Here is a 23,481-nt window from a genome sequence, read left to right on the forward strand (position 1 = left end):
AGTCTTGAAAGTTACTCTATTTTCTTTAAGTGCGTGGAGTATTCCCAATTCATTTTAACCAATCCACTTTTTCATCATCTCATCGAATCATTTATATCTCAAACGGGAGCATTAAATCGAATTAAGCTTATGAGAAGACGCAGCCGGAAGAAGGATAGCCAGGACCTGCACTCATCCAAATGAAACCCATGCAAACAATTGGCTTATGAGCGGCACGCAGGACTCGGCTCCTGCGGATCCTGATACAGCTAGTGGTGCTTGGTCTTGGTCTTGGTGCTGGTCCTGGTCCTGGTGGTTATGCGGTACGATATACCCAGACACCAGACAGACCAGTGTAAACCCGGTATACCAGGTATGCCCACACGAACTGACTCGCTCGATGGCTCTTTGGTTGGTTGTCTGGCTTATCTGCTTAAGTTGGGGCATGTGCATAGAGTAGCGTGGCCCGGAAGCTCAGTTGGCACACCATTCCAGGTGGTTTTATTGGTAAATATTTGCACAAGTGTGAAAATTTCATTACGCCAGTGTGCTTATATTTAAATTAAATTTCTTTTTCTTTTTGGCATCTCATCTTGTGTGCCGCCTTCGTCCTTGTAGCCCTTGTCGTCGTTGTAGTCGTCGCTCTCCGGTTCAGTTTCGGTTTCAAGTGCCCTCTTCCTGGTTGCCAAATATACATTTTATTTGGCAAGCGATTGCTCGATTCGGTTTTATATTCCTTTATGCCCTTTGTGTTGGGTTTTCTGATGCGATTGGGGATTTGTCGCCGGATGGGGGCCCGAAGTGGATAATTTGAAAGGAGGGGTGGTTGGGGAGACTGAGTCCTGCCTGTCTTAGTGCCCAATTCTTCACATTCTGTCTCAAATGAGATAGTAAATTACGTATCCGCCGACTCTGTACGGCGAATATCAAACGAAATGATGAATTTATAATGAATTATCATTTCCACTTTGGCATGACATTGAATAAACCGAATAAATTTCGAATTTAATTTAAATCATTCCATCGCCAATCTGCGCATCGATTCATAAATCATTTAAACGCTACTTGAGCAGACCGAAATTAAATAAAACATTATTTATCTGCTTGGATGAGCGTTAAGAAATAAATTCCCACTGGATATTATGTTGTGCATCTATATGGCGCGTAACTAAATGGAAAGTCTCACTAAATTAAAATTAGTTAAGGTCCATGTATTCAGGCCATGCAAATAGCTCTGATGATTGATGCCGCCGCTATCCAAATCAGGATTCGTTGGCCCGTTTCTCGTTCGTTAAATGCAATTGCCAGGCATTTAGCCTGATCTAATTAAAATTAAAAATGTTTAACGTCAGCTTGTTAGCTGTCCTACATGTGTTTTTCTCCTCTGGTGCTGTGGCACATCATTTAAATACAGCATAGTGCAAAAGTTTAAATCTGACTATAATATTTAACCATATAACAATCAACAGTACACTTTTTGTGTTAACCCCATATGTTTATTAGCATTTTAAATATTTACTATATTTATGGTTTAGCAAAACGAATAATAAAACTTTGATCTAAAACGCACACGCCATAAATAAACTAGCTAAATAGAAACACCGAACAACTTTTTTGAATCGGGCTGTACGGCTGAAATATACATGATTATCCTTTTTTAAAAGTCATGTGCCAGCAATTACAACACACGTACAAATTGGACGTAAACGATGGCTACTGTGGGTGTTTTATGCTATACATATATACTTTATATTCGCAGTACCGGCAGTGGTCGTGCCTGTATTCGTATGTATGTTTTCGCTTAGACGCAGCCATGCATAAATGAACAATTTCGCCAGCGGCGCAGTTTCGTCAACATTTGGAAACAGCAGTAGTAGAAACAGCATCCACCAAAGAATATTTATTGATTTGCAACTTTAGCTTTGGGCTGACAGTCCAGGTTTATAAATTAGCAACAGTCGGCACTAACAAGCCACCTATGTATGTTTGCCAAAATAATGGTTGGTTAATAGCGTATAAAGTTTTAAAACTTTTGTTTTTTGATAACATAATATATTGAAAACTTAAACATCCGTAATCTATTCCAAATTTCTGTTAATTTCCAAGCAAATATCACAGTTTTTCACAAGAATTGGGAACTGTTTCAGTTGTCCCGAATGTAGGCGGCCTCTAATGTTTGCTTATTGAAATTCTATGTTGCATATCCGCAGGCGCGCACGATTTGTTGAATGTGGAATACACCCACACATACATATACAAAGATGGAAGTCGCGTCGCATCGTTTTGTTACGTATACGCAATGTGTGTGTGTGTGGTGCGTTCGGCCTTGTAATGCATATTCAATTACGTTTCCCCCTGAATCGGCCGAAAATCCAGCTGGGAAACGGATTTTAATTGAAATGCTTAGCGCCGACGTTAAAGCACTCGCAAATACAACAAACTAAGCGAGCAAGCCGTTGAAATGCCGCTGCCTGTGGCAGCCACTTGACATGCGACGTGCGTTTTATGGGAGCAGCAAATATGAGGGCCGTGGAGTGAGCTATACATATATCCGAGGGGGTTGGAGGACATATAGAGGATATATAGCGCAAACAGGGGCGTCGGATGGATGCTGGCTCGGCTGAAAAAGAGCTGCGCGAGCAGCATTCAAGTGGACCCTCAACGACCAATGGCTATTTATCGAATTCAGTTGGACAAAGAACCGGAATATTGCTTTCATCATCAGAAACCATGGAATTGAACGTGCGAATAACATACGCACGTGTTTTTTATTTTATAAATTTTATTTTAATTGGTAATCATTGATATTTATCATCTCATAATAAACAGCACCGTTTTTATAAGTTAAAACTAGGTAATTAGTTTAAACCAATACCATTTTTCTTTATTTTTACAGATGGTCGAATGGGTCTGTCCATTTTGCCACTGGCTGCTTTGCTAGCAGGTACTCTCTTCACCGTGGGAATAGCAGTTCTATCCGTAGTGGTCATCGCAATTCGCCGACGGCGGGGCCAAGGATCCCGCAACATGTGTGACGACAAGGACAAGCACCTGGGTGAGTCCCCCTTACGTTAATATATCCCTTGCAGATTGAGTTTACACCCTTGCTTCTAGTAGGAAATATATTTATTTATAATTTCAAAGTAGTTTTCATCAAAAACATGCTAAATTAAAGCATTTAAACTGTATATCTGCATAGAATATATTTGAAAGATTATTCGAATCGAGTGTCCCCCCAGTTATGTTACTAATGTTTCAAACTCCTGTCAGGCATGGATGTGACGGTAACCGCGCCTCTGGAAACGGGCGCTGGACACCAGCGCCTCGTGGTGGCCTACACCCTGAAGCAGGGAATCGAGAAGCAGCCGGACATATTGAACGCCCAGAAGAGTTCCACAAACGGTGGTGACGTCTCGTCGCCGTTGGGAAATCGGCCGAGTGGATTGTTTGCTGGAGGAGGTGGTGCATCGACCGCTCCCATTGCCGGCAATGCTTCAGGACACAAAACCGTGGATTATGTAAGTACCCCTGGCCAGGAGTAGGCATTGCATCCTTACCTTCCATTTTTTTTTTACCTTTTATTATTCTTTTTAAGTCTAATACACAACCATAACAAACAATTTTATTTTTAACATTTAATTCCAATTTATAATTATTTTCAGGACTCTAATGCGCCGCACCTGAGCAGCCCTCCCTCTCAGTCGAGCACTCTGAAACTGGATAGTGATCCGGCAGCAACTGGGGCGAGAGGCGGAACGGCGCCCCCACTGTTGTATGACGCCATGCCCACCCTAAGTCGCTACGAGCAGCTGGGTCTGAGCATGGCCAGCTATTCCGCCGGCGCAGGGGGAACTGGGGGAAGCAGCAGCACGCTTAGTTCCGCCGGCAGTACAGTGACCGCTAATGGGCCGTCCGCTGGGGGAGGAAGCTACCTGCACCACACACTGCCCCACAACCTCGCTCAGCAGCCAGGAGGCAGCATGCAACATCAGCAGCACCGAGATCCGCTCAACCTGGCCGACTACCTGACCACCAGCAGCCTGATAGACTACGGGCTGAACAAGCCACCGCCCGCTGCGCACATGACGCTACCCAAGGGTCTCGGCATGGGCCTGGGAATGGGCATGGGCTTAGGCGGGGGCTCCGTGATGGCCGCCGGCACCAGCCTCTCTCCGTCGCAGCTGAACACCATCACACACAAGTCGGCGGCAGGTCGCAACCACATTATCACCGACACCCTGCCCGGACCGGAGAGCTGCGTTTAAAGGGGGAGCGCTCGTCAGGCGCATCCTGGAATCCAACCAAAAGACTGGCGTACAGCAGAAGCCCAAAACAAAAGCCGAATCAAAGTGGCTGCGAACTACTAACTAGAAACATGGACATGTGGTCAAAACAATTGTTATATTTTAACTAAATTTCTGGAAAACTTGTTAGGAATTATTAGGTTATTAGGTTAAAGGCTTAGTCAAAAATCTAAAAAAAATCTGTATTTAAACAACGAAGAATGTTTTCACCAACTTTTTTTTACAATATTATAATTTTACTTACTGTTAATTGTTTTCAAGACCTTTTCACTTTGACCTATATACTCCATGGAATTCCTGTTCGGCGGCGTCACTTAGAAATAATTCTTAGCCCTAGAAAAGTAGCTAAAATATGAATATGTAATATTTAATATGTAATGCGTGTGTCTGTGTCTCTGTTCGTTTGTAAATGTTTAAGATAAGTGTAATCGTAGCTGTAATTGTATACTATTTACTTCGACTGGTGTAAATCAAAGTCTATGTTTCGGCGTCTTGGAGCGAGTTCAGTTTTTAATTTAAGGGGTCTTGCCCACAAAGGTGAAACTATTCTTCCAAGCCCTGAACTGGCCAAGATGCTGGAAGTAGAATGCTCTTACTACATAACGGAACTTGTTGTTAAATTTGTTTGTCCGGGATAAAAACATAAAAAAAAATCTAAAAATACAAGCCCAAAAACAAACATATCCCCTCCTGCCTAAGCCGACGGTAAAAACCACAACTATTTGAACTGCCAACGGAGAGCCCAAGATCAAAGCCAGAGCCGACTCGAATAAAGAGGAAAAGTTATATTGGACACGTCTTGCGCCATTGCGTGCCCAGTGCTGGTCATTATTTAACTTTTAAACACGCGCCAAAAACAGCAGCAGATTTGAATTTAATGGTCACAGCAGCCGCTCCCCGCATTCCCATATTTGTTTTTTTTTTCTTTTGCCTTGCTATTAGCAGGCAGCAGCAGCCAACAAGTGAGCAATAAAGAAAAGTTTAGAAAAATATGGGATAGCCACCCGAAAACGATACCGAGAAACCCCAGCCCCGGTAATAAGCTCACAAGCGGTTGAATGGGTATAGAGCACACAATAAAACTGGGCACGGATTTGTGCGCACGATAGCGCAAAACGATGACAATAAATGGAAAAGTTTTTAATAAGCTAATAAAATGATTTATGCGGGTCAAGTCGGGATAAAAAGCACATCGAACACCCAACGAGATGGCGATTTGATGAGCTCGACTTTGGCCACTTCTGGAGGAGTTGGCAGTTGGCCGACACCTCATTGATTACCAGTTGACCTACACAGACCCAAACACAACGATAGATTTTTGTAAATATTATTTATGGTCCATAAACTCGGGAGCAGTTCAAATAGTTGGTTGTGGCTCTTTCCATTCTTGTACTCTTCATTGGCAATTGTTATCAAGGCATTAGCATATCAGATAAATTCATATTGAAAGTCAGCAGAAAATAATGCTAGAATAACTAAATGTATATCATAGACAAGGGCTAAACGACTATAAGTGTTCAAAAGTTTGTCATATCATTTTACCATTCCTTTCTAAATATGTCTTGACTTTCCAACGAAAACGGAAATGGAAATACAATTAAGCATAAATCATCAATAGCAACTAGTGAAATCAATGTAATGTCATAATGTTTAAATGTAAAAGTTATAGAATTCCAGGCAAGCTGAAAAAGAAAATCGAAAACTTCCTCCAAGTTTATACATACTTAAATATATAGGCAAAAGGTCCCCGCTGTAGATATCCAAAACAAAACGAGTGCGAATAGTAAACATTTTTAAAAAGAACCGAAACCTGTAGAGTCACGCCCTTATGTCACGGTCAGCAAAAAGTATTTTATGAGCCTCAAAGAGAGCAAACGTTGTAAATAATTACATGCATAAAGGCAACCCCATTAAAACAGACATATACACATCATTGTAACTAACTACATATGTAAAAATGCTTAAAATATTTGTGATAAAGTAATAATGTTAATGGTAAGAAATAAAACGTAAACATATTAATGATATAGCAGTTTTTTACTTTTTTTAGCTGTTGGGTCCTTAAATATATTCCGAAAAGTTAAAAATAAAGCGATGTTTCGGAAAACTTTAAATTTTAAATTGGAAAATAGACCGCTAACCTCTCATTTTTGAGCCCAGGTTGGCAGTTTCTAAGTAGTGTTGGTAAGTTACTATATAAATTCAAACTGTTTGGCGCTAGATTTCGCGATATTTATGGTTGTTACAGGTTTTGTTTTGACTGTTAGAATGTGCACATAAAAATATAGCAATATTTCATCCAATTTCAATGTAAAATAAGGAAATACATTGCAATTAAAACTATACAACTTTGTATTCACCGCCCACTTCTAAAATATCGATTTCTAAAAACTTTCGGTATATCGATGTTTCAATGTTGGTCCACCTCTAAGCTTCGTTTGTTTGTGTTTTATAAAAATGTAGGAGGATTTGTTTATGTGCGTAAAATTTATTAATTGCGAGTTATCTATCGCGCCCACCAAAATTATCTAGTGACTGTCGACAGCACTAGGCATAAAAATTTGTCAGTAGCCATGATAGTGTGAATTACACTTAAATTTAAGAAGTGGACTGAAGAAGATCTTTGAAGACATCGATATTGCATCAGAAACCTGTTTAAAGCTGGCCCATTGCACCAATTGTGAAATGTGAGTAAACAAGTATGGAGGAGTGCGTTGACATTGCGTTTGGATGATGAAATCGGAATCCGCTTTTTAAACAAAACATTTTCCCGCCTGCTGGACCGTTGGGAATTCCGCCCACGCAACCAACTTCAAAAGTATTTTGCAATTGTTTATTGTTGACACGTAGACTAGAATTTCCCTAGTAATTCGAGCAGAGCTTTTGGCGCTCCTAATTAATTTCGAGATAGAGCGTCACTTCCCTCACAGCTGATCCGATCAAAACAAACCTTGTGTAGAACCAGAATTGAAGCAAACAGAGCGAAGACGAGACGCGAAAAGCTGTGACATATAAACGCGCCAATAAGCTTCGGGCCAGGTCGACTGGCAGGTGCGTTTTCCAATAAGTTTATGGTTGTCTTTTCATTTATTTTTTAACTAAAACTGTAAAAAATGAAATAAGAAATAGTAGTTATAACTATATTTTATATAAAAGAATCACATACCTGAAATATTTTAAAATAAAGCTTTCAAAAACATTGTAGAAATGTTAAAACTTGAAGATAAATCATAAAATTCTAAAAAATGATTTCTATCATTGAATAATTTGTTTCTATAAACAATGTCCATCTAAAATAATTAAAAAATTGAATTTTTTAATAATATAAAATAAGTTTTTACCTACTGTATTACTCCACATGTAGGGTATTGCGAAAAGCTCTCAGAAACTTATTTGTGTACTGGGACCCCCACAGTTGTGGCTGTATTTAGTTCGCACACATTTATTCCCATTCGGTAGCGAGCACAAAGCAGAGCCAGTTATAAACAAAATCGAAAGGCAGCCAAAAACAGAAAGCACAAGTACACCAACCCGAGAACCCAGATAGCCAAATAACAGATTTCGACCTGGGCAAATGAAAAGCGCTGCCAAAATCAATAATTTGTGCCAGACCCGCGCGCAAATAGGAACCCAAATTTTGTCCGCTTAAAAATTTCAACTAAACGGCCTAAATTAATACAAAAATTATTTGTTCGGTAAGAGGTCAAGCGATTCGCCCAACATTCGATTTTCGTTTTTTTGTGTACCCCCTTTTTGTGTATCCAAACAAAGGCAAACGTCGTGGCAAACATAAACAAGTGTTTCAAGGTCGCTGCAAGTCAGAGAGGACGACCACAAAAAAAAACAAACAAACAAGCCACATACGATTTAAAATTGATTCCGATCAGAAAAATAGAATAACGAACTCTATTCAAATCCAATTATTTTCGCAAGTTACTGCTAATATAAAGTGTTTAATTATCATAATTATGAAGTTGGAATTATTAAACGAAACTGATTGCTACTCCTTAGTAACTAATAGTTTCAATCAAGAATATTTTTGTTAATTATTAATGTTATATGTTTTTGTTATAAAATTAATCTTTTCAATATTTATTTAAATCCTTAACGCTATTATTTTGAACACACCTGTGCAAGACTCTTGTTTACGAACTTACGTATGCTTTTCAATGTCGCAATTGGCCAAAAATTTGTTTTCGTTTTGAAAACTAAGCGTTCCTTTGTTTAGAGGGAAATCGACTGCAAAAATCAAGATTTAAGAAGAAAAATGTATTTTTTCAGACGACTAAAAACAGTATGGAGTCCTTCCTGAGCCTCTTCGATCCGAATCAGGACGATGGCTTCGACGAGGAGCCGGAGCTCAACGGGAACAGCAGTGGTGCGGGAAGCAGTATTAGCGATTACGAGACAGATGCCAATGCCAATGAGTGCCGTATAAGCATGGGAAATAGACCTCCCGCGGAAAGTGGAGACTTGATCTTTGACTTCGAGAGGGGAATGCTGCCCCCTGAGCCTCAGCTCGGGAATGTAGAGTACAAGCTAAAGCTGGTGAATCCTTCGAAGCAGCGCTTCGAGCACCTGGTCACCCAGATGAAATGGCGGCTACGTGAGGGCAATGGCGAGGCCATTTACGAGATCGGGGTCTCCGATGCCGGTATTCTGCAAGGCCTGAGCGACAAGGACATGAATGCATCACTGTCAACCCTGAAACAGATGGCTCATCGCCTAGGCGCAAGCACCTCTGTGCTCCGAAGGAAGACAATCGCATCACGGAGGGCTGTGGCTGAGGTTTTGGTCAGGAAGATCCCAGACGACCAGCACAATATCGAGGTGCGGGTGGCGGTGCTTGGAGGAGCCGATGCTGGCAAGTCCACGCTTCTGGGCGTACTCACACAGGACCAATTGGACAATGGACACGGACGAGCGCGGCTTAACATGTTCCGTCACATGCATGAGATTCAGTCGGGTAAGACTAATTGATGAATAATTATATTTAAAAGAGTAACGTAATTACCTTTAACCGATCAGGTCGCACCTCCTGCATCTCTCACGAGACTTTCGGCTTTGATGCTCTTGGAAACGTGGTTAATTACAAGTACAATGAGATGATGACGGCCGAGGAGATCAGCGACCGCTCCAGTAAGCTGGTGACCTTTATGGATCTGGCGGGTCATCGACGCTACATGCGAACCACTGTCCAGGCACTGAGCGGATACTCACCTCACTACGCTATGCTGGTGGTTTCAGCCGGAAGTGGCTGCAACGACACCACCGAGGAGCACTTGGCCATTGTCCGGGCCCTAGACATGCCCTTCTTCATTCTAGTGACCAAAACTGATATTACATCGCCGGATGCTACGGTACAGGAACTGTGCAACCTGCTGACCACCATCGGCTGCCGCAAGGTGCCCTTTGTGGTCACCAACACTGATGAGGCCATATCGGCTGGGTCCAACCAGGTCTCCGAGAACATTGTTCCCATCTTCTGCGTGTCAAATGTTACAGGCACGGGTCTCAATCTAGTCACAAAGTTTCTATACGTCCTCTCCCCGGGCATCAGCAATGCCGAGAAGGATCGTCTCGAACAGGAGTCCTGTGAGTTCCAAGTAGATGAGATTTTCCGGGTCCCAGATGTCGGACCTGTGGTGGGTGGCCTGCTGGTTCAGGGTGTGCTCAGCGAAAATATGCCAATGAAAATTGGTCCACTGCCGGATGGAAGTTTCCACCCCGTGAATGTGAACACCATCCATAGGAATAAAGCGCCTTGTCGGGTGGTGCGAGCCGGTCAAAGCGCATCGTTATCCTTTACCCCTGACCAGGATTTGCCTACACTCAGGAGTGGCATGGTGCTGCTTGGAGATATTGGAAACGATTTGGATGAGCCTTATGGAACATATTTCTTTCAGGTTTGCAAAAATGATTTAAAAGTAACAAATTTTCAAAAATAATTAATCTTCCAAATTATTTACAGGCTAAAGTTTCTGTGTTGTTCCATGCCACGGCCATCTATGTTGGTTTCCAGACTACGGTGCATATTGGCAGCATAAGGCAGACGGCCGTTATCCGAGGAATCATGGGAGGCGAACGGCTTGGCACAAATGATTGCGCTTCAGTGATGTTCGAGTTCGTGGGCCACCCGGAATACGTACGTCCGGGAATGCGCATCCTCTTCCGCGAGGGCACCAGCAAGGGGATTGGTGTGGTCACCCAAGTTTTCCCAGTTAACAAAACCGGCACAAAGTAGAAAAGCTTTGAACTAGACACTAGCCAGCTGGATAGTTCCAACGATATTACGATATATCTCAAACAAAGATGACATGTACATATTACTTAATTAGCGATTAGAGACAGGCGTTAAATCCTAGGCAGATCTTCAGTACACTTAGTTTCGGGTTCTGTGATTTTTCGTTTAAGCTCAGCTCACAATCTATAGTTGTGTGTAATCCTCCTTTATTTCTCATAATTAAAAAATTACCCAAGTGTAAAAACTACTTAATTTTGCCATTTTGAAGCATATTTGATGCAAATTTGTGAATGCTGCTTTATAAAAAGCGTTACAAAAATATCAGCTACGTAATCACTACTGATTATAACCAAATTAAACATAATGCCCCTCGCACGGCACACAAAAAATGGCTCGCACGGCCTACCAAAAATAATAAAGAAGAAAATTAATTCTGTTTAAAAAAAGCCATATTCAAAATTGCTTTTAGAAGAGACTTGTCTCGATTTAGAATTGAAATTTTAAATGAAATAAAAACCAACACACCTGGAAAGTTTCTTCAACAATTGATTTATTCACTTCTAGTTTGTCCATTTTCACTACACCTGCTTTCACTTTTGGCTGGCACTCCGGCAGAACCCTCGATCTCCTTCGCTTTGGCGGGTACTGTTGACGTAAACCTAAAGAGCACCGGCACCTCACCGATGGAGGGATTACCATTTGCCTCCAATAGCCGAATCCAGGAAAGTAAAGAGTCCTTGGTGGAGGTTCCAGTGGCGCAGATAGCGAGAATAGTGCCATCGTCTTGCTGATGGACCGAACGCAGTTTCCCCAGCTGGTTGTGACGCCGTGGTGGAGCTCTTCCAAAGAATGGAACTTCAATATTTGACACATCATCTTCGTCCAGCTGTCGCTCATCCAACTGGGCCAGAAACTCGGTGTCCGGATCGGCTCGCAGGGTGAAGTAATTAATCCGGCGGTTTCTGAGCCATATGTGGAATGGTCCCTCTATGTACAGGGCCTTCTGGCGAGAGTGCTCTCTCAGGAGTTTCTCCTGCTCTGGACTCATTCCGCTCACAATCCACGTGTCGTCTATGGCATCTTTTAGATCCTTGCTCTCGAAAACTGTCACTTTCGATCGCAAGTCCACCGTGCACATACGCTCCACCGCCAGGCGTGCGATCTCTAGGGTATCATCAGGAACAGGATCAGGCAGAGGCCATGGGGATAGGTTCTTGAACTTGGGCATCCAGTACATCATACGCCAGTACTTGCGCAAGGGATGCCCTTGTCGGCCGAAGACGTTCAGGAGCATTGCTTCCATCTCGTAATCCGGCATTACACCTAAATCCTCCATTTGTTCGAGAAGATCAATGATGCACTGCTGCTGCTTGGGATAATGCATGAATTCAGCTTGGAACAGATTAGTGGGGATAAACTTTCCCTTGGGCATCACGTTGATTAAAGCCTTGTAAACTTCCAGATCGCGTTCAACTCCAAAGTCTGCCATGTTCTTAAGGGCGGCGTAGATGAACTCCACATGGTTGCGTCGGTGAACGTCGCGCTCGTTAAAGATCTCTACCATGGTTAGATACGAGTCCTTGGTTCTATCTTGAGCTGTTGCAAAGGGATTCCTCACAGCCGGCAGGTTTTTGCTTCCCTGTTTTTGAGCCCTGGGATTGGGATTAGGATTTTGTTTGGAGTTCGCCCCATCCTTAGCGTAGCTTCTAAACTGGAGTGCCTGACGTCCATTGCTATGCAACCGGATCAGACACTGCACTCTTCGCAGCATTTCTTATTTATAAAAATATGTTTAAACCATTTAATAAATACGATTACAAAACATTGCACAAGCTCGCCAGTAATACCATTTTCCAACACTGCCTGGAAATCATATGTTTCTGTTGGCTGTGATGACGGATGAGCCATTTCCCTCTAAAATTTTTTAACTTGACTTTCATTACATTATTTTCGGATAATTACGCTAAGCAAAACAAGAGTAAACTAATTTCTTGTCTATATTATATTCAAAATTCAAAGTATTCAACTGTTTTTCCAAAAGTTTAATCCAGTTCTTTTTAAAATTGCCGCCAAGAACAGCTGTTTAGGTTTCAGTGGCAGACCTGGCTAAGAACTCTCCAGCACTTGCGCCAGACTTCAGTGTATCCTTTGTGCTGTTTTTTGTTGTTATTTCATCGTCTTCTGCATTATCCTTATTCGCATAGTTTTTGGTTGTTTTTTGTTGCTTTAGTTAGTTGCAAACCCTCAGTTAGTTTCCCAACGCAAAGAAATGCAACAAGTGCAACTCCATCCGCAAGAACTGGTCCCCAGGAAGTGTATATAACATCAACAGAAAGTACAAAGAAAACAATACCATTTGGCCCTGTCCCAGGGAGCCCAAGGTTATTTGAGACTTTTCCATCCGCCAGAATGGACTAAAAGGGAAAAATTATGGCTAAACCCTACAATATTCTGAAAATGAGATAAACAAGTATTGAAATTATACTCCACAAGTATGTTGTGTTTCGACTCGGAGAAGATGAACTGGTACTACCATGTCCTGGCCAGACGTCCTTCCTTGGTGCTCGTTTCTTTCGCCGTCTACAGTGTCGCCTGCATCATAGTGGCCCTTATGCTGAATAAGCTACCTGACTTCAGTGACCCCACCCTGGTAAATCCAAGCTCTGATTCATAAACGAAAATTTTTTAGTAACTTAATATAATGCTTAACTTTTCCATTCAGGGCTTCGAGACTCGAGGTACCAAGATAGGAAAACGGCTTACGGCTTGGTATAATCTTCTCCAGGAAACAGACCACAATGGCGCACTGTTTTCGAATCCTTCGGATCTGTGGGAGAAACGACGTGTGGACCATGGCTATGGAGATTCCAGTTTGCCAAGTCCCCGAAAAAGAAAAAACAAGCACAAAAACAGGAAAAACAAAAAACGACGAAAGGAACAGAATCCCGATCTCAATCAAACTCAAGATCATCAGGGGGTGTCCCAGAAAATGATGTTGGACACGTTTAAGAAACGTTTAAGGCCCACTAATCCACCTATAACAGATTTTGATAGAGATGTATGGATGGGCGACAGTGGAGTGTTTCGCGACTATGAAATAACCAAAGACGGCGCCTCCTCATCTTTGGAACCAACTCACCACACCGAAAAAATTGAATATGGACACAATACTACGTCTGTGGATGAGGAAGAGCACAGGGAGCGAGTACAGACGAAGAAAAGCACATGGCGATTGATAAAACAAGCCGCCACCATGCCCACAGATAGTTGGGCAGATGTCCATGCCCGCCAGCCCAGTGGAGGGTTTTTTTGTGATTCCTCCCCGCGCAAAGAATACTCACACTTTGTGGTCCAGCGCATCGGCCCAAATGCCACTGATTCCCTGTTCGACCTTAATGGTCTCCTGGCCATGTGCCAGCTGCAGGATCAGATAACTAACGTACCCAGCTACCGCGCCTTTTGTGAACCCGAGATGCAGACCACCGAATGCTGTCGGCCGTGGTCACTTCCAAATTACGCCGCCCTGCTAGCCAACAAGAGTTCCTGTTTCGACCTTAACTCCGAGGACGTTACCGCATTAAAAAATCTACTTACCAACTGCTTTGAATACTTTCACGATCTCAAGATGGACAACCGCTGCAACGAGATACCGCACTGCCGTGCTCCTGAAGAGTGCCAACGCCACAATATTGTGTTTAACGTCCTAAATTATCTCAGCGACTTAAACTTTATAAAGGCAAATGTGAGTGGTTTCGGATTTTAATAACATATTCGCTTCACAAAGCCTTATAAAGTATATATATATTTAGTATATGATAATACTCTACATACCATTGAAACAAACGCTTGCGTTCTTTGATTTTTAGTTTTATTTTAGATTTATTTTTGTTTTTATATACACGGTTTTATGTCACAGAGGTTATAATAATTACTTTAATAGTACCTTTACCTATATATTGAATTTTTTTTGCAGGACTCTAGAGATTACCTAAAATATGCGGTGATATTCGTTCCCGTGGCGCAATCCAATCGTGTGTTACCACTATTCCACGAATGGGAGGACGTGTAAGTACTCAATATTTTCGGAACTGATAGCGATCAATGAAACCTGCAGGCATTATACCATCCTTGGCCTTTAAAAGGGCCGGAGCGCAGATTTCATCAAAGTATGTGGTACAATTGTACTTGGTGAATAGCTTGCGCATATCAGACGCAAATTTGTCCACCGTTAAGTCTTTGCTGGGCTTTTCTTCAAATAGGGCACTTTTAAAGGGTTCAGTTTCTTGCAGACGATTGTAGTAACAACCATAATTGGTCAAATAATCGTCCTCTTTGAACTCAAATGGATTCTTAACATTTGAAGCTCTACGCCGACTCGCCAAGGATACGTAATGGTATGGCGAGTAATCCTGCATGTAGATCGTTTTTCGCAGATCCTGTATGTAGCTTTTGAGAACATTTTCATCAACGGGCGGATTGACGAAGAATAATTTGTAGATCTTCTCATTGCACCATTTGGCCCGTTTGATGAACTGTTTGTAATCCTCGCGCCAGTCCATGGATTTGGGCCAGGTTCGTGTCGTTTGTTCTACACCGCGGATTTTCAGGTTATGCACATAGTGACCTGTTATAAGAGATGGATCCTCTTGGGTCTGACGAACAGGGGGACTCTTGATAAAGTTTCCCGTATGATTTACATAATCGGCTCTGTTGGTAGTTATCAACACCCTGCTTTTGGGCAGAAGATCCTTCCAATAAACAGTCTCCGACGAGCTATCTTTACCTCGGTTTGGATCCATCCTTTTTATACAAAATATTTTTTAATTTTTTCAATTATTTTGTTTTTTGAGTAAACTGAATGAGTTTAAAAGATTGACTAATTTTTCAGGGAACTAAAAAACGAGCTGGTGAAAGTAATCGCCATGGATTTGGGTCTGGAAAACGAGCTCTTCAACGAACTGCTGCTGACGGATGTCTGGCTGGTTTCCCTCGGAGGCGCCTTCGTCATGGCCAGCGTCTGGTTATTTACGGGATCAGCATTCATTACCATAATGTCGTGCATTGCCATTTGTTTCTCGTTGGGACTGGCATACTTTTATTACGCCATTGTTCTCGAGTTTGAGTTCTTTCCCTACATGAACCTATTGGCAGTTGTGGTTATTATTGGGATTGGAGCCGACGATGTGTTCTTGTTTGTAAAAATCTGGCAGTGCGTTTTGGCTGAGAGGTTTAGCACAAGATGTACTTTGAGCACTCAGTCGCAAAGTGCTCTACCATCACCTTTGGAGAGCAGTGATCACACGGAGTCCTTAGAAAATATTATGGCATTGACCATGCGTCACGCTGCTGCCTCCATGTTTGTAACATCCCTGACGACAGCAGGAGCGTTTTACGCGTCCTACAGTAGTTCCATAACTGCCATTAAGTGCTTTGGGTAAGTATTGTTTCACTGCCTTGCCTTGATAGTTGGACAAACATATTTAATCCTTTTTTTTAATTTTAGAATTTTTGCGGGAACTGTCGTGGTGACAAACTACGTACTTATGATCACTTGGCTGCCCGCATCTGTATCAGTCATGGAACGTATATTTGCCAGCCGGGTTTCATGTCATCAGCCAATGGCCCAGAAACTCACCCGTGCCATCAAAAAGTCAATTAATAGATTTTGTCAAGTATTTGAGGAATGCATCACTCACAGTATCATGAACTATGCCTATCTCTGGCTGTTAGTCTTCGGCACCCTAGGCGCATCGAGTGCCGTTATTGTATTCTGGTATCCAGGACTCCAGCTGCCAGAGAAGTCACACTTTCAACTATTCGTCTCGCAGCATCCTTTTGAGATGTACTCCAGTATTAGGCAGCAATTCTGGTTTGAAAAACCTCTCCAAGCGTACGATAACTTTAAGATGCCCATGCACTTTGTGTGGGGAATTGAGGCGGTGGACGATGGCGATTATACGAATCCCAACTCCTATGGCAACTTGCACTATGACAATAATTTTAATATATCTAGCAAGTCAGCGCAGCTCTGGATCCTCGACTTCTGCCAGAGTGTGCGCCAGCAGCCCTTTTACAAGGAGACACTGGGCATGTTGTTGCCAAATTGTTTTATCGAGAACCTCATTAATTTTATGAAACGAAGGTAAATAATGCACAAATCTTAAGAAACACTTTAAATTCATATTTATGTATTTCATTGAAAGATGTATAGATGACATGGACATTACGCGGAAAGATCGTTCACCCTGCTGCGAAGCCCAGTTTCCCTTCGATCCGCACATATTCGAGCTGTGTCTTCCAATAAGTATCTCAAATATGTATGACACCTGGTTCTTCCGACCTGGATTAGCTGGGCCCAAGTTTGCAGATCCCCATCGATCATTAGAGTCGGACGATTACCATGGGCTAGAGGGAAATGAAAGCGTCGAACTTAGTGCATCCATGACACACCTAGTGGCTAAGGCCGTCATTATTGAATTTGAATCAAATATGGCCTATAGCACCATTTACGCTAATATCAAGGAATTTTACGAGTCAGTTGAGAACTGGTTTCAGCAACAACTGACGACAGCGCCCCCGGAACTAAGGGGAGGTTGGTTTACCAGCGACCTTAAGTTCTACAATGTGCAGGACACTCTGTCGCAGGATACCCTTATCTCTATCTGCCTGGCCATGGCCGCCTCTCTGGCAGTGCTGCTTTGTTTTACGGTCAATGTACTGATATCGTTATACGCTGTCCTAACCGTATCCCTCAGTATTTTCAACACTGTAGCTGTTCTTATCCTGATGGGTTGGAAACTTAACATCCTCGAAAGCATTGCCGTAAGTACAGCTATCGGACTTGCGGTAGATTTTAGCCTCCATTATGGCATCCACTACCGAATGTCGCCTATGAAAGAGCGCATAGCCGCCACTCAGTTTGTGTTGTCGCGCATAATTGGACCCACAGTGATGGCTGCCACAACCACGGGAATGGCTGGTGGCATCATGATGGCCTCCAACATTTTACCCTACATTCAAATCGGAGTCTTCCTGATCGTGGTAATGGTTGTGAGCTGGTTCTATGCCACCTTTTTCCTGATGAGTCTCTTGCGAGTGGCTGGACCTCAGCACGGTTTTCTTGAACTGAAAAGACCACAATGGAGTAAGCGAAACAGTTCTAGCAACAAATTTTACGAACGGTAAGATGAATATATAAATCCAAAACTATTTACAAAATAACACTTTAATTTTTTCATTAAGAAAACCGAGCCAGGTGATTGCCAGCGAACAACTACTAACCCCTACTAGTTCAGCAATTGTGGAGCTGGTCAACTCAGAGACACACGAACTTGAGTCCCTAAACTCCAATAGTCTGATCAAGACCATTTCCGGAACGGAAAGCGGCCATGCACTATCATCCCTTACGCGAGACTCGGAACACTCGTTCCAAACGCAGCAAGAGGCAAAATATCAAAAGTATCCGTCTGCATCCAATTGAGTTTTTTTTACTGTTGCCGGCCAGAGTGGGTTGTGTGTCAGGAAAATCAAGGGAAGGAACTGCATTTTTATACAGGGTACGGTGGCTTGTAGCCTGTCCCGAAAACCATTTATATATATATATACAAGCCCAGTGTAGGCATATATAATTTTAAAGGTATGCACTTGACTGCATGTACACATGTGAGTTAAGCGTGTTCTACATTAATGTACTCTAGACATATGTGTAATTGGTAGACTTAAGCGATGCGAAAACTTGTAAACTTCTCCTTAGTGTGCTATTTCAAAAAGACTTCAGACGGTTGCAATATGCTTTGATTATTTTCATTATTGCACGTTTGATGCTCCAGCCAAGTGAATACAATTTGTAAACTGAAGCAATTAGCGTAGGTACTGGGTACGTCTTCATCGGTGGGACTGCATTATGCGAAGGTATTATTAGTTTTTAGCCCAAACGTTTCAATGCTGTTTATGTACTTAACTGTAATCAAAAATATTTATACTATGGATTTTTATTAGATGTTAAGTTGGGTCTCTTTGATGACTTCAGCAAGATGTAGTTACTTTATATGCTAGTTGCGAGAAATGCTCACAAATGTATACCTATATTAATACGTTGCGTGTGCTGAAGCATATTGTTGTCTATCCTAGATGTATGCGTTCAAAACTTAAACAAACATACACGCCCTCACGTTTGTAATAACCATGTAACTGTGATACAGAAGGTGAGAAACTTAAAGAAATCGATGTTTATAGAGACAAAGGGTTATACCCCAAAATACATGACGTAATGTAATTAAATGAAACTAAATGACACTCTACTTCCTTCATTAAACTTGTATGTTGAAGAGATTTAATAAATGTTACTTGTAAAACATTACTCTCAAAAATGGTACTATCTTTTATTATATATGTAGGACATATGTTATGAATGGTCATCTTGTACTCTCTCTTCAGTGCGTCTATTAGACCTTGTAATAAAGGGGCGATTTATGAAAATAGCTTGCAGTTCTTTTTGTTTTACTATTCGTGGATCTCTTAATGACCACGTCTCAAATAGGCTTTAAATAAGTGAACTCAGTTGAATTCGATAACAACGATTTTGATGCTGTTTGACCGAGAATCTATCTACAACTCATTTAAGGTATTCCATCGGGGGTCCCTATTGGGGGTCTTCTAAAATGCATCTTCTCCAATTTATGAATTTGCATCTTCTCCAATTTATTAAAAAAATATGTTGTTTCTGGATTGCCGACTGGTGCAGACTGGTGGAGAATCGATCTACAAATCGTTTAAGGTACTCCGCTTGAGAATCGGATGAGTATTGGCTAAGATATGGCCTTCGCTGGGAGCGATATTGTCCTTACCATGCATTTTCCACATTCTGAAGAGGATCCCCCACAAAAGTTGAGAAAAAATCTAAAAAATAGTTTTTTCCTGGATTTTTATGCAGATTGATGGAGAATCGATCTACAAATCGTTTAAGGTACTCCGCTTGAGAATCGGATGAGTATTGGCTAAGATATGGCCTTCGCTGGGAGCGATATTGTCCTTACCATGCATTTTCCACATTCTGAAGAGGATCCCCCACAAAAGTTGAGAAAAAATCTAAAAAATATTTTTTTCCTGGATTTTTATGCAGATTGATGGAGAATCAATCTACAAATCGATTAAGGTACTCCGCTTGAGAATCGGATGAGTATTGGCTAAGATATGGCCTTTGCTGGGAGCGATATTGTCCTTACCATGTATTTTCCACATTCTGAAGAGGATCCCCCACAAAAGTTGGGAAAATAATCTAAAAAATATTTTGTTCCTGGCTTTGATGCAGATTGGTGGAGAATCGATCTACAAATCAAATTAAGAATCGGATGAATTTCCCCAAGATATGGCCTTCGGCGGGGGCCCTAGTATTTTTCAATGCATCTTCCCCTATATATGCAAGGGATATAATCGGTTTCTGATAAGAGTCTATAATCTTTATGAGTTCTTTTGATAGACTGTTTTAATGCCCTTAAAATGACCCATAATTCAATCCTTTCTATTTAAAAGTATATTTAGCTATCATCTTTGCTTTTGAAAGCTTTCATAATGTTTGTAGTCATGCCTTCTCACCGTCAATGTTTTGATATAAATACTGTGATATTTACAAATATGTTTGTGTTGATAAGACCCACTCAGACTTGTTTTGTTTTCAGTTTTCTTTGAAGAAAATAAAGAGAGGCAAAAAAGCTTTAAGTTGTTTATTAAAAAACCAGCAAGTCACGCTGATATCTGGTTTTTTTTACGGTGATATCTGGTTTTGCTGTCGAACAGTACTTGACTAAATAAATATTGCAAGATAATTGATTTATGGACAATTTTATTAATATATTTTATTATTACAAATGCAGAATCTATTCTTCATTCCTATCTGTGATCTTTAGAAAAGTCCAAGATAAGACACAATATGTTTTGCATTTATTAAGTACCACTGTTCCAGAAACCTCCAAATGAGCTTAATGAAAGATGGGATTATTTGAATATTTGAACTAAAGATTTCAAAAATTCATGGCGTGTTTGCTTGAAAGATAACAAAACAAACAAAATCATACAATTCAGTGCTGAAGAATGTGTAAAGAATATAATAAAACAATTTAAATATTTTAATGTTTGCATAAGTTATTTAATGAGTGAAGAGCCAAGCGCATCATTGATTAATCAACTTTATCCACGCAGAAAATGCACTGATGAATGCGAAGACTTTCACTCAGTACTTACGAAACTCATATCGATCGATGAATTCAGCCGGCATAATGCCATTTTTGGCCTTCAGCAGGGCTGGTAAACAGACTTCGTCAAAATAAGTGGTCGCATTGAGCTTAGTGAAGAGTTTTCGCATTTCAGCAGCAAACTTTTTCAAGGATATGTCTTTTTATACCCTTGCAGAGGGTATTATAATTTTGGTCAAAAGTGTGCAACGCAGTGAAGGAGACATCTCCGACCCTATAAAGTATATATATTCTTGATCAGGATCACCTCCTGAGTCGATATGAGCATGTCCGTCTGTCCGTCTGTCCGTCTGTCCGTCTGTCCGTTTCTACGCAAACTAGTCTCTCAGTTTTGAAGCTATCGAGTTGAAACTTTGCACACACCCTTCTTTCCTTTGCAGGCAGTATATAAGTCGGAACGGCCGGGATCGGTCGACTATATCCTATAGCTGCCATATAACTGATTGATCGGAAATGCCATAACTTTAGTGTTTTTTAAGTTAGAGGGTTGGGACTTTCCACACATGTTATATTTGACCAAAATATCTTGTGTACAAAATTTCATAAGGATCGGCCGACTATATCCTATAGCTGTCATACAACGATCGGAATTGGCATAACTTTGGTGTTTTTTAAGTTAGAAAGATGGGACTTGGTACAGATTCTATTTTGGACAAAATAATCTGATTTGCCAAATTTCATTAGGATCGGCCGACTATATACGATCTTCTATATATCTAATAATATAAGATGCGTGGCGCCACCTAGCGGACTGCGACTGAACTGCAAGGGTATATCAACTTCGGCTCCGCCCGAAGTTAGCTTTCCTTTCTTGTTTAAATTTCATTGGATACAAATGGCAGCGAAACGGCTCCGAATTCTGCAGCCGATTGTGGAAGTGGCCGTATGTTGTCTGATAGTCGACATTGTCCAGAAAGCCGATTGAACCTCTGGGAATCCGTCGCTTTTCTACCAAAGCTTCGTATTGTCCAGGCGAATAATCATGCATGTAAATCGATTTTCGAAAATCTCTTAGATAATCTGTCATGATCTCATAATCCACGGGAGGGTTTACAAAGAACAACTTGAAAATCTCCTCATTGCACCATTTGGCACGTAAGAGAAATTGGGCGTATTCCTCGCGCCAATCCATGGCCGTGGGCCACGTCTTTGTTTTCTTTTCAATCCCGTCAACTTTAAGATTATCCGCATAGTGTCCACTTATCAGAGATGGATCCTCTTGAACCAACCGAATGGGGCGCGTAGGAACAAAGCGTTTTGTGCGATCCATGTAATCCGTTTTGTTTGTGGTCTTGTATGGAAAACAATGTGGCAAGATGTCCTTAATGTTGCACGATTCCATTTTGAGCCTTTTTTTTTGCATTTTTATTTTAATATTTTTTTTTGTGTTTTGTGTATATGTGTTTCCCTAGTAGTGTTTAATGTGCGACTGATTTTTGAGTTATAAAACATTTCATATTTAGCATTTTCATATTTATTTATATCTTCTTCTTTAATAATCACATATATGTATTTTTAAACGTATTTATTAGCTTAAAATTTTTATTAAAAGCCTTCTCCTATCGGCTTTATGGTCAACTCATGAATCTGCACATTTGGTGGAGTCTGGATGCAATAGGAAACGGCATCGGCAACATCCTCCGATCTTAGCATGGGAAATGCTGGAAAGTTAGCCTTGATCCTTTCATCAATGATCTCTGTATCAACGGCACCGGGACTAATACTCTATAAATTTATAAAAAAATGAAGAAAATTACTTTCAAGTTCACTTTACTCCTCATAAACTTCATAAACCTCATAAACTTAAACATATGAATTTGTTATTTAATCAAAATAAATTAATAAAATAAATGGTATTTGATTTAATCGGTATCTCTATGTCTTCTATTTAAATAAACATGTATATCCTATCATGTGTATCATATGTATTTAATATTTTTATAATTTATAATTTTTATAAACTTACCGTAATCTTTGTCTGAGTTTTCTTCTGTAGAAACTCCTGGCGCAGGACCTCAGTCAAAGCTGTGACGGCAAACTTTGATGGAGCATACAAATTGAAGCTAAAGCCCGGCATTACTGGAACTTTGTGACCTGCTATACTATTGATGACCACCACATGACCATCTGTCACATTCCGCTTCTCCTGCGAACGGAATACCTCTCGGGTGCACCAGACAAATCCCAGAACATTGGTGTCCAGAATGGCGCGCATGTCGGCAGAGTTATCGGCTTTAATAATTTGCGAATCTCTAGCAATGCCAGCGTTATTCACTAGTATGTCGGCACCACCTAGAGTCTTATCCACCCAGGCGAAAGTATCCACCACCTGCTGCTCCACACTGACGTCGCATTTTCGAACGTGAAAGCGAGCCTGTTGATTTGCTGGCAGAGATTCCTTCAGCTGCTGTAAGCGCTCTTCCCTACGAGCCAGTCCAACAACAATCAATCCCTTGGCCACCAAGTCTTTACAGCAGGCTTCTCCGATCCCTGAACTGGCTCCAGTAACAACAGCCACGCGATTCTGCCAACGATCCATTATGTAATGCTTTTTTTAAATTACGAAGAATTCTGCCGGACAACTGATCTGTCTCTAGCGAGGGGTTCGCATTTTATAGGCCTCCAGTAGCTTTTGCGTATCAGAAAGCTTTCAAACAATTGCTAGCTAAGAGAGTCTTCTGAGAATACTCTTCTCATTCATTGT

The 23,481-nt window shown here is 41.3% G+C and overlaps 7 protein-coding genes across 9 annotated transcripts in view; 3 read left to right on the top strand and 4 right to left on the bottom strand.

The window, feature by feature from the left end:
• LOC6501409 overlaps positions 1-6,310 on the top strand; it is an 89,390-nt gene extending 83,080 nt beyond the window's left edge. For both annotated transcript variants that reach the window (XM_001955151.4, XM_044714143.1), the window contains exons 16-18: positions 2,876-3,034; positions 3,250-3,497; positions 3,642-6,310. In XM_001955151.4, coding sequence (XP_001955187.2) covers positions 2,876-3,034; positions 3,250-3,497; positions 3,642-4,244 — 1,010 coding nt within the window. In that variant the 3' untranslated portion in view covers positions 4,245-6,310. The remainder of the gene's footprint in view (positions 1-2,875; positions 3,035-3,249; positions 3,498-3,641) is intronic.
• A 386-nt stretch (positions 6,311-6,696) lies between these two features.
• On the top strand, positions 6,697-10,779 carry LOC6501412 (GTP-binding protein 2). Of its 2 annotated transcripts, none has more exons than XM_014911540.3 (4): positions 6,697-6,970; positions 8,565-9,249; positions 9,312-10,189; positions 10,255-10,779. In XM_014911540.3, the coding sequence occupies exons 2-4, from the start codon at positions 8,580-8,582 to the stop codon at positions 10,525-10,527; spliced, it is 1,821 nt and encodes a 606-aa protein (XP_014767026.1). In that variant the 5' UTR covers positions 6,697-6,970; positions 8,565-8,579; the 3' UTR covers positions 10,528-10,779. The 2 variants fall into 2 exon arrangements, with proteins under 2 accessions (XP_014767026.1, XP_044570079.1); XM_044714144.1 differs by lacking the exon at positions 6,697-6,970 and adding an exon at positions 7,726-7,978.
• A 281-nt stretch (positions 10,780-11,060) lies between these two features.
• Positions 11,061-12,416, bottom strand: LOC6499163 (evolutionarily conserved signaling intermediate in Toll pathway, mitochondrial). Its single transcript, XM_001955155.4, has one exon. The coding sequence runs from the start codon at positions 12,296-12,298 to the stop codon at positions 11,078-11,080; it is 1,221 nt and encodes a 406-aa protein (XP_001955191.1). The 5' UTR covers positions 12,299-12,416; the 3' UTR covers positions 11,061-11,077.
• A 58-nt stretch (positions 12,417-12,474) lies between these two features.
• LOC6501413 (protein dispatched) lies at positions 12,475-18,886 on the top strand. Its single transcript, XM_001955156.4, has 7 exons — positions 12,475-13,177; positions 13,250-14,269; positions 14,501-14,592; positions 15,416-15,961; positions 16,031-16,669; positions 16,731-17,708; positions 17,770-18,886. The coding sequence occupies exons 1-7, from the start codon at positions 13,022-13,024 to the stop codon at positions 18,005-18,007; spliced, it is 3,669 nt and encodes a 1,222-aa protein (XP_001955192.1). The 5' UTR covers positions 12,475-13,021; the 3' UTR covers positions 18,008-18,886.
• On the bottom strand, positions 14,406-15,389 carry LOC6499162. Its single transcript, XM_001955157.4, has one exon. The coding sequence runs from the start codon at positions 15,324-15,326 to the stop codon at positions 14,601-14,603; it is 726 nt and encodes a 241-aa protein (XP_001955193.1). The 5' UTR covers positions 15,327-15,389; the 3' UTR covers positions 14,406-14,600.
• A 1,761-nt stretch (positions 18,887-20,647) lies between the features above and the next one.
• LOC26514285 lies at positions 20,648-22,140 on the bottom strand. Its single transcript, XM_014911775.3, has 2 exons — positions 21,592-22,140; positions 20,648-20,920 (listed from the first exon to the last, which is right to left on the bottom strand). Exons 1-2 carry the CDS (start codon positions 22,138-22,140, stop codon positions 20,756-20,758), a joined length of 714 nt encoding a protein of 237 aa, XP_014767261.1. The 3' UTR covers positions 20,648-20,755.
• Positions 22,141-22,235: 95 nt separating this feature from the next.
• Positions 22,236-23,379, bottom strand: LOC6499161 (farnesol dehydrogenase). The gene is made up of 2 exons (XM_001955158.4): positions 22,744-23,379; positions 22,236-22,502 (listed from the first exon to the last, which is right to left on the bottom strand). The coding sequence occupies exons 1-2, from the start codon at positions 23,314-23,316 to the stop codon at positions 22,323-22,325; spliced, it is 753 nt and encodes a 250-aa protein (XP_001955194.1). The 5' UTR covers positions 23,317-23,379; the 3' UTR covers positions 22,236-22,322.
• Between the last annotated feature and the right edge of the window lie 102 nt (positions 23,380-23,481).

Source organism: Drosophila ananassae, chromosome 2L (assembly GCF_017639315.1).
Source record: "Drosophila ananassae strain 14024-0371.13 chromosome 2L, ASM1763931v2, whole genome shotgun sequence".
Lineage (NCBI taxonomy): Eukaryota > Metazoa > Arthropoda > Insecta > Diptera > Drosophilidae > Drosophila > Drosophila ananassae.

Excerpts from the sequence above, each read along its gene's own strand:
- LOC6501412 (XM_014911540.3), top strand. The coding sequence starts at position 8,580 with ATGGAGTCCTTCCTGAGCCTCTTCGATCCGAATCAGGACGATGGCTTC. Across the intron at positions 9,250-9,311 it reads CATGCATGAGATTCAGTCGG|GTCGCACCTCCTGCATCTCT; the intron begins GTAAGACTAATT and ends TTAACCGATCAG. Across the intron at positions 10,190-10,254 it reads ATGGAACATATTTCTTTCAG|GCTAAAGTTTCTGTGTTGTT; the intron begins GTTTGCAAAAAT and ends AATTATTTACAG.
- LOC6499163 (XM_001955155.4), bottom strand. The coding sequence starts at position 12,298 with ATGCTGCGAAGAGTGCAGTGTCTGATCCGGTTGCATAGCAATGGACGT.
- LOC6501413 (XM_001955156.4), top strand. The coding sequence starts at position 13,022 with ATGTTGTGTTTCGACTCGGAGAAGATGAACTGGTACTACCATGTCCTG. Across the intron at positions 13,178-13,249 it reads ACTTCAGTGACCCCACCCTG|GGCTTCGAGACTCGAGGTAC; the intron begins GTAAATCCAAGC and ends TTTTCCATTCAG. Across the intron at positions 15,962-16,030 it reads ACTGCCATTAAGTGCTTTGG|AATTTTTGCGGGAACTGTCG; the intron begins GTAAGTATTGTT and ends TTTTAATTTTAG.
- LOC6499162 (XM_001955157.4), bottom strand. The coding sequence starts at position 15,326 with ATGGATCCAAACCGAGGTAAAGATAGCTCGTCGGAGACTGTTTATTGG.
- LOC26514285 (XM_014911775.3), bottom strand. The coding sequence starts at position 22,140 with ATGCAAAAAAAAAGGCTCAAAATGGAATCGTGCAACATTAAGGACATC. Across the intron at positions 20,921-21,591 it reads TGTATCCAATGAAATTTAAA|AAAGACATATCCTTGAAAAA; the intron begins CAAGAAAGGAAA and ends GCAAGGGTATAA.
- LOC6499161 (XM_001955158.4), bottom strand. The coding sequence starts at position 23,316 with ATGGATCGTTGGCAGAATCGCGTGGCTGTTGTTACTGGAGCCAGTTCA. Across the intron at positions 22,503-22,743 it reads AAACTCAGACAAAGATTACG|AGTATTAGTCCCGGTGCCGT; the intron begins GTAAGTTTATAA and ends ATAAATTTATAG.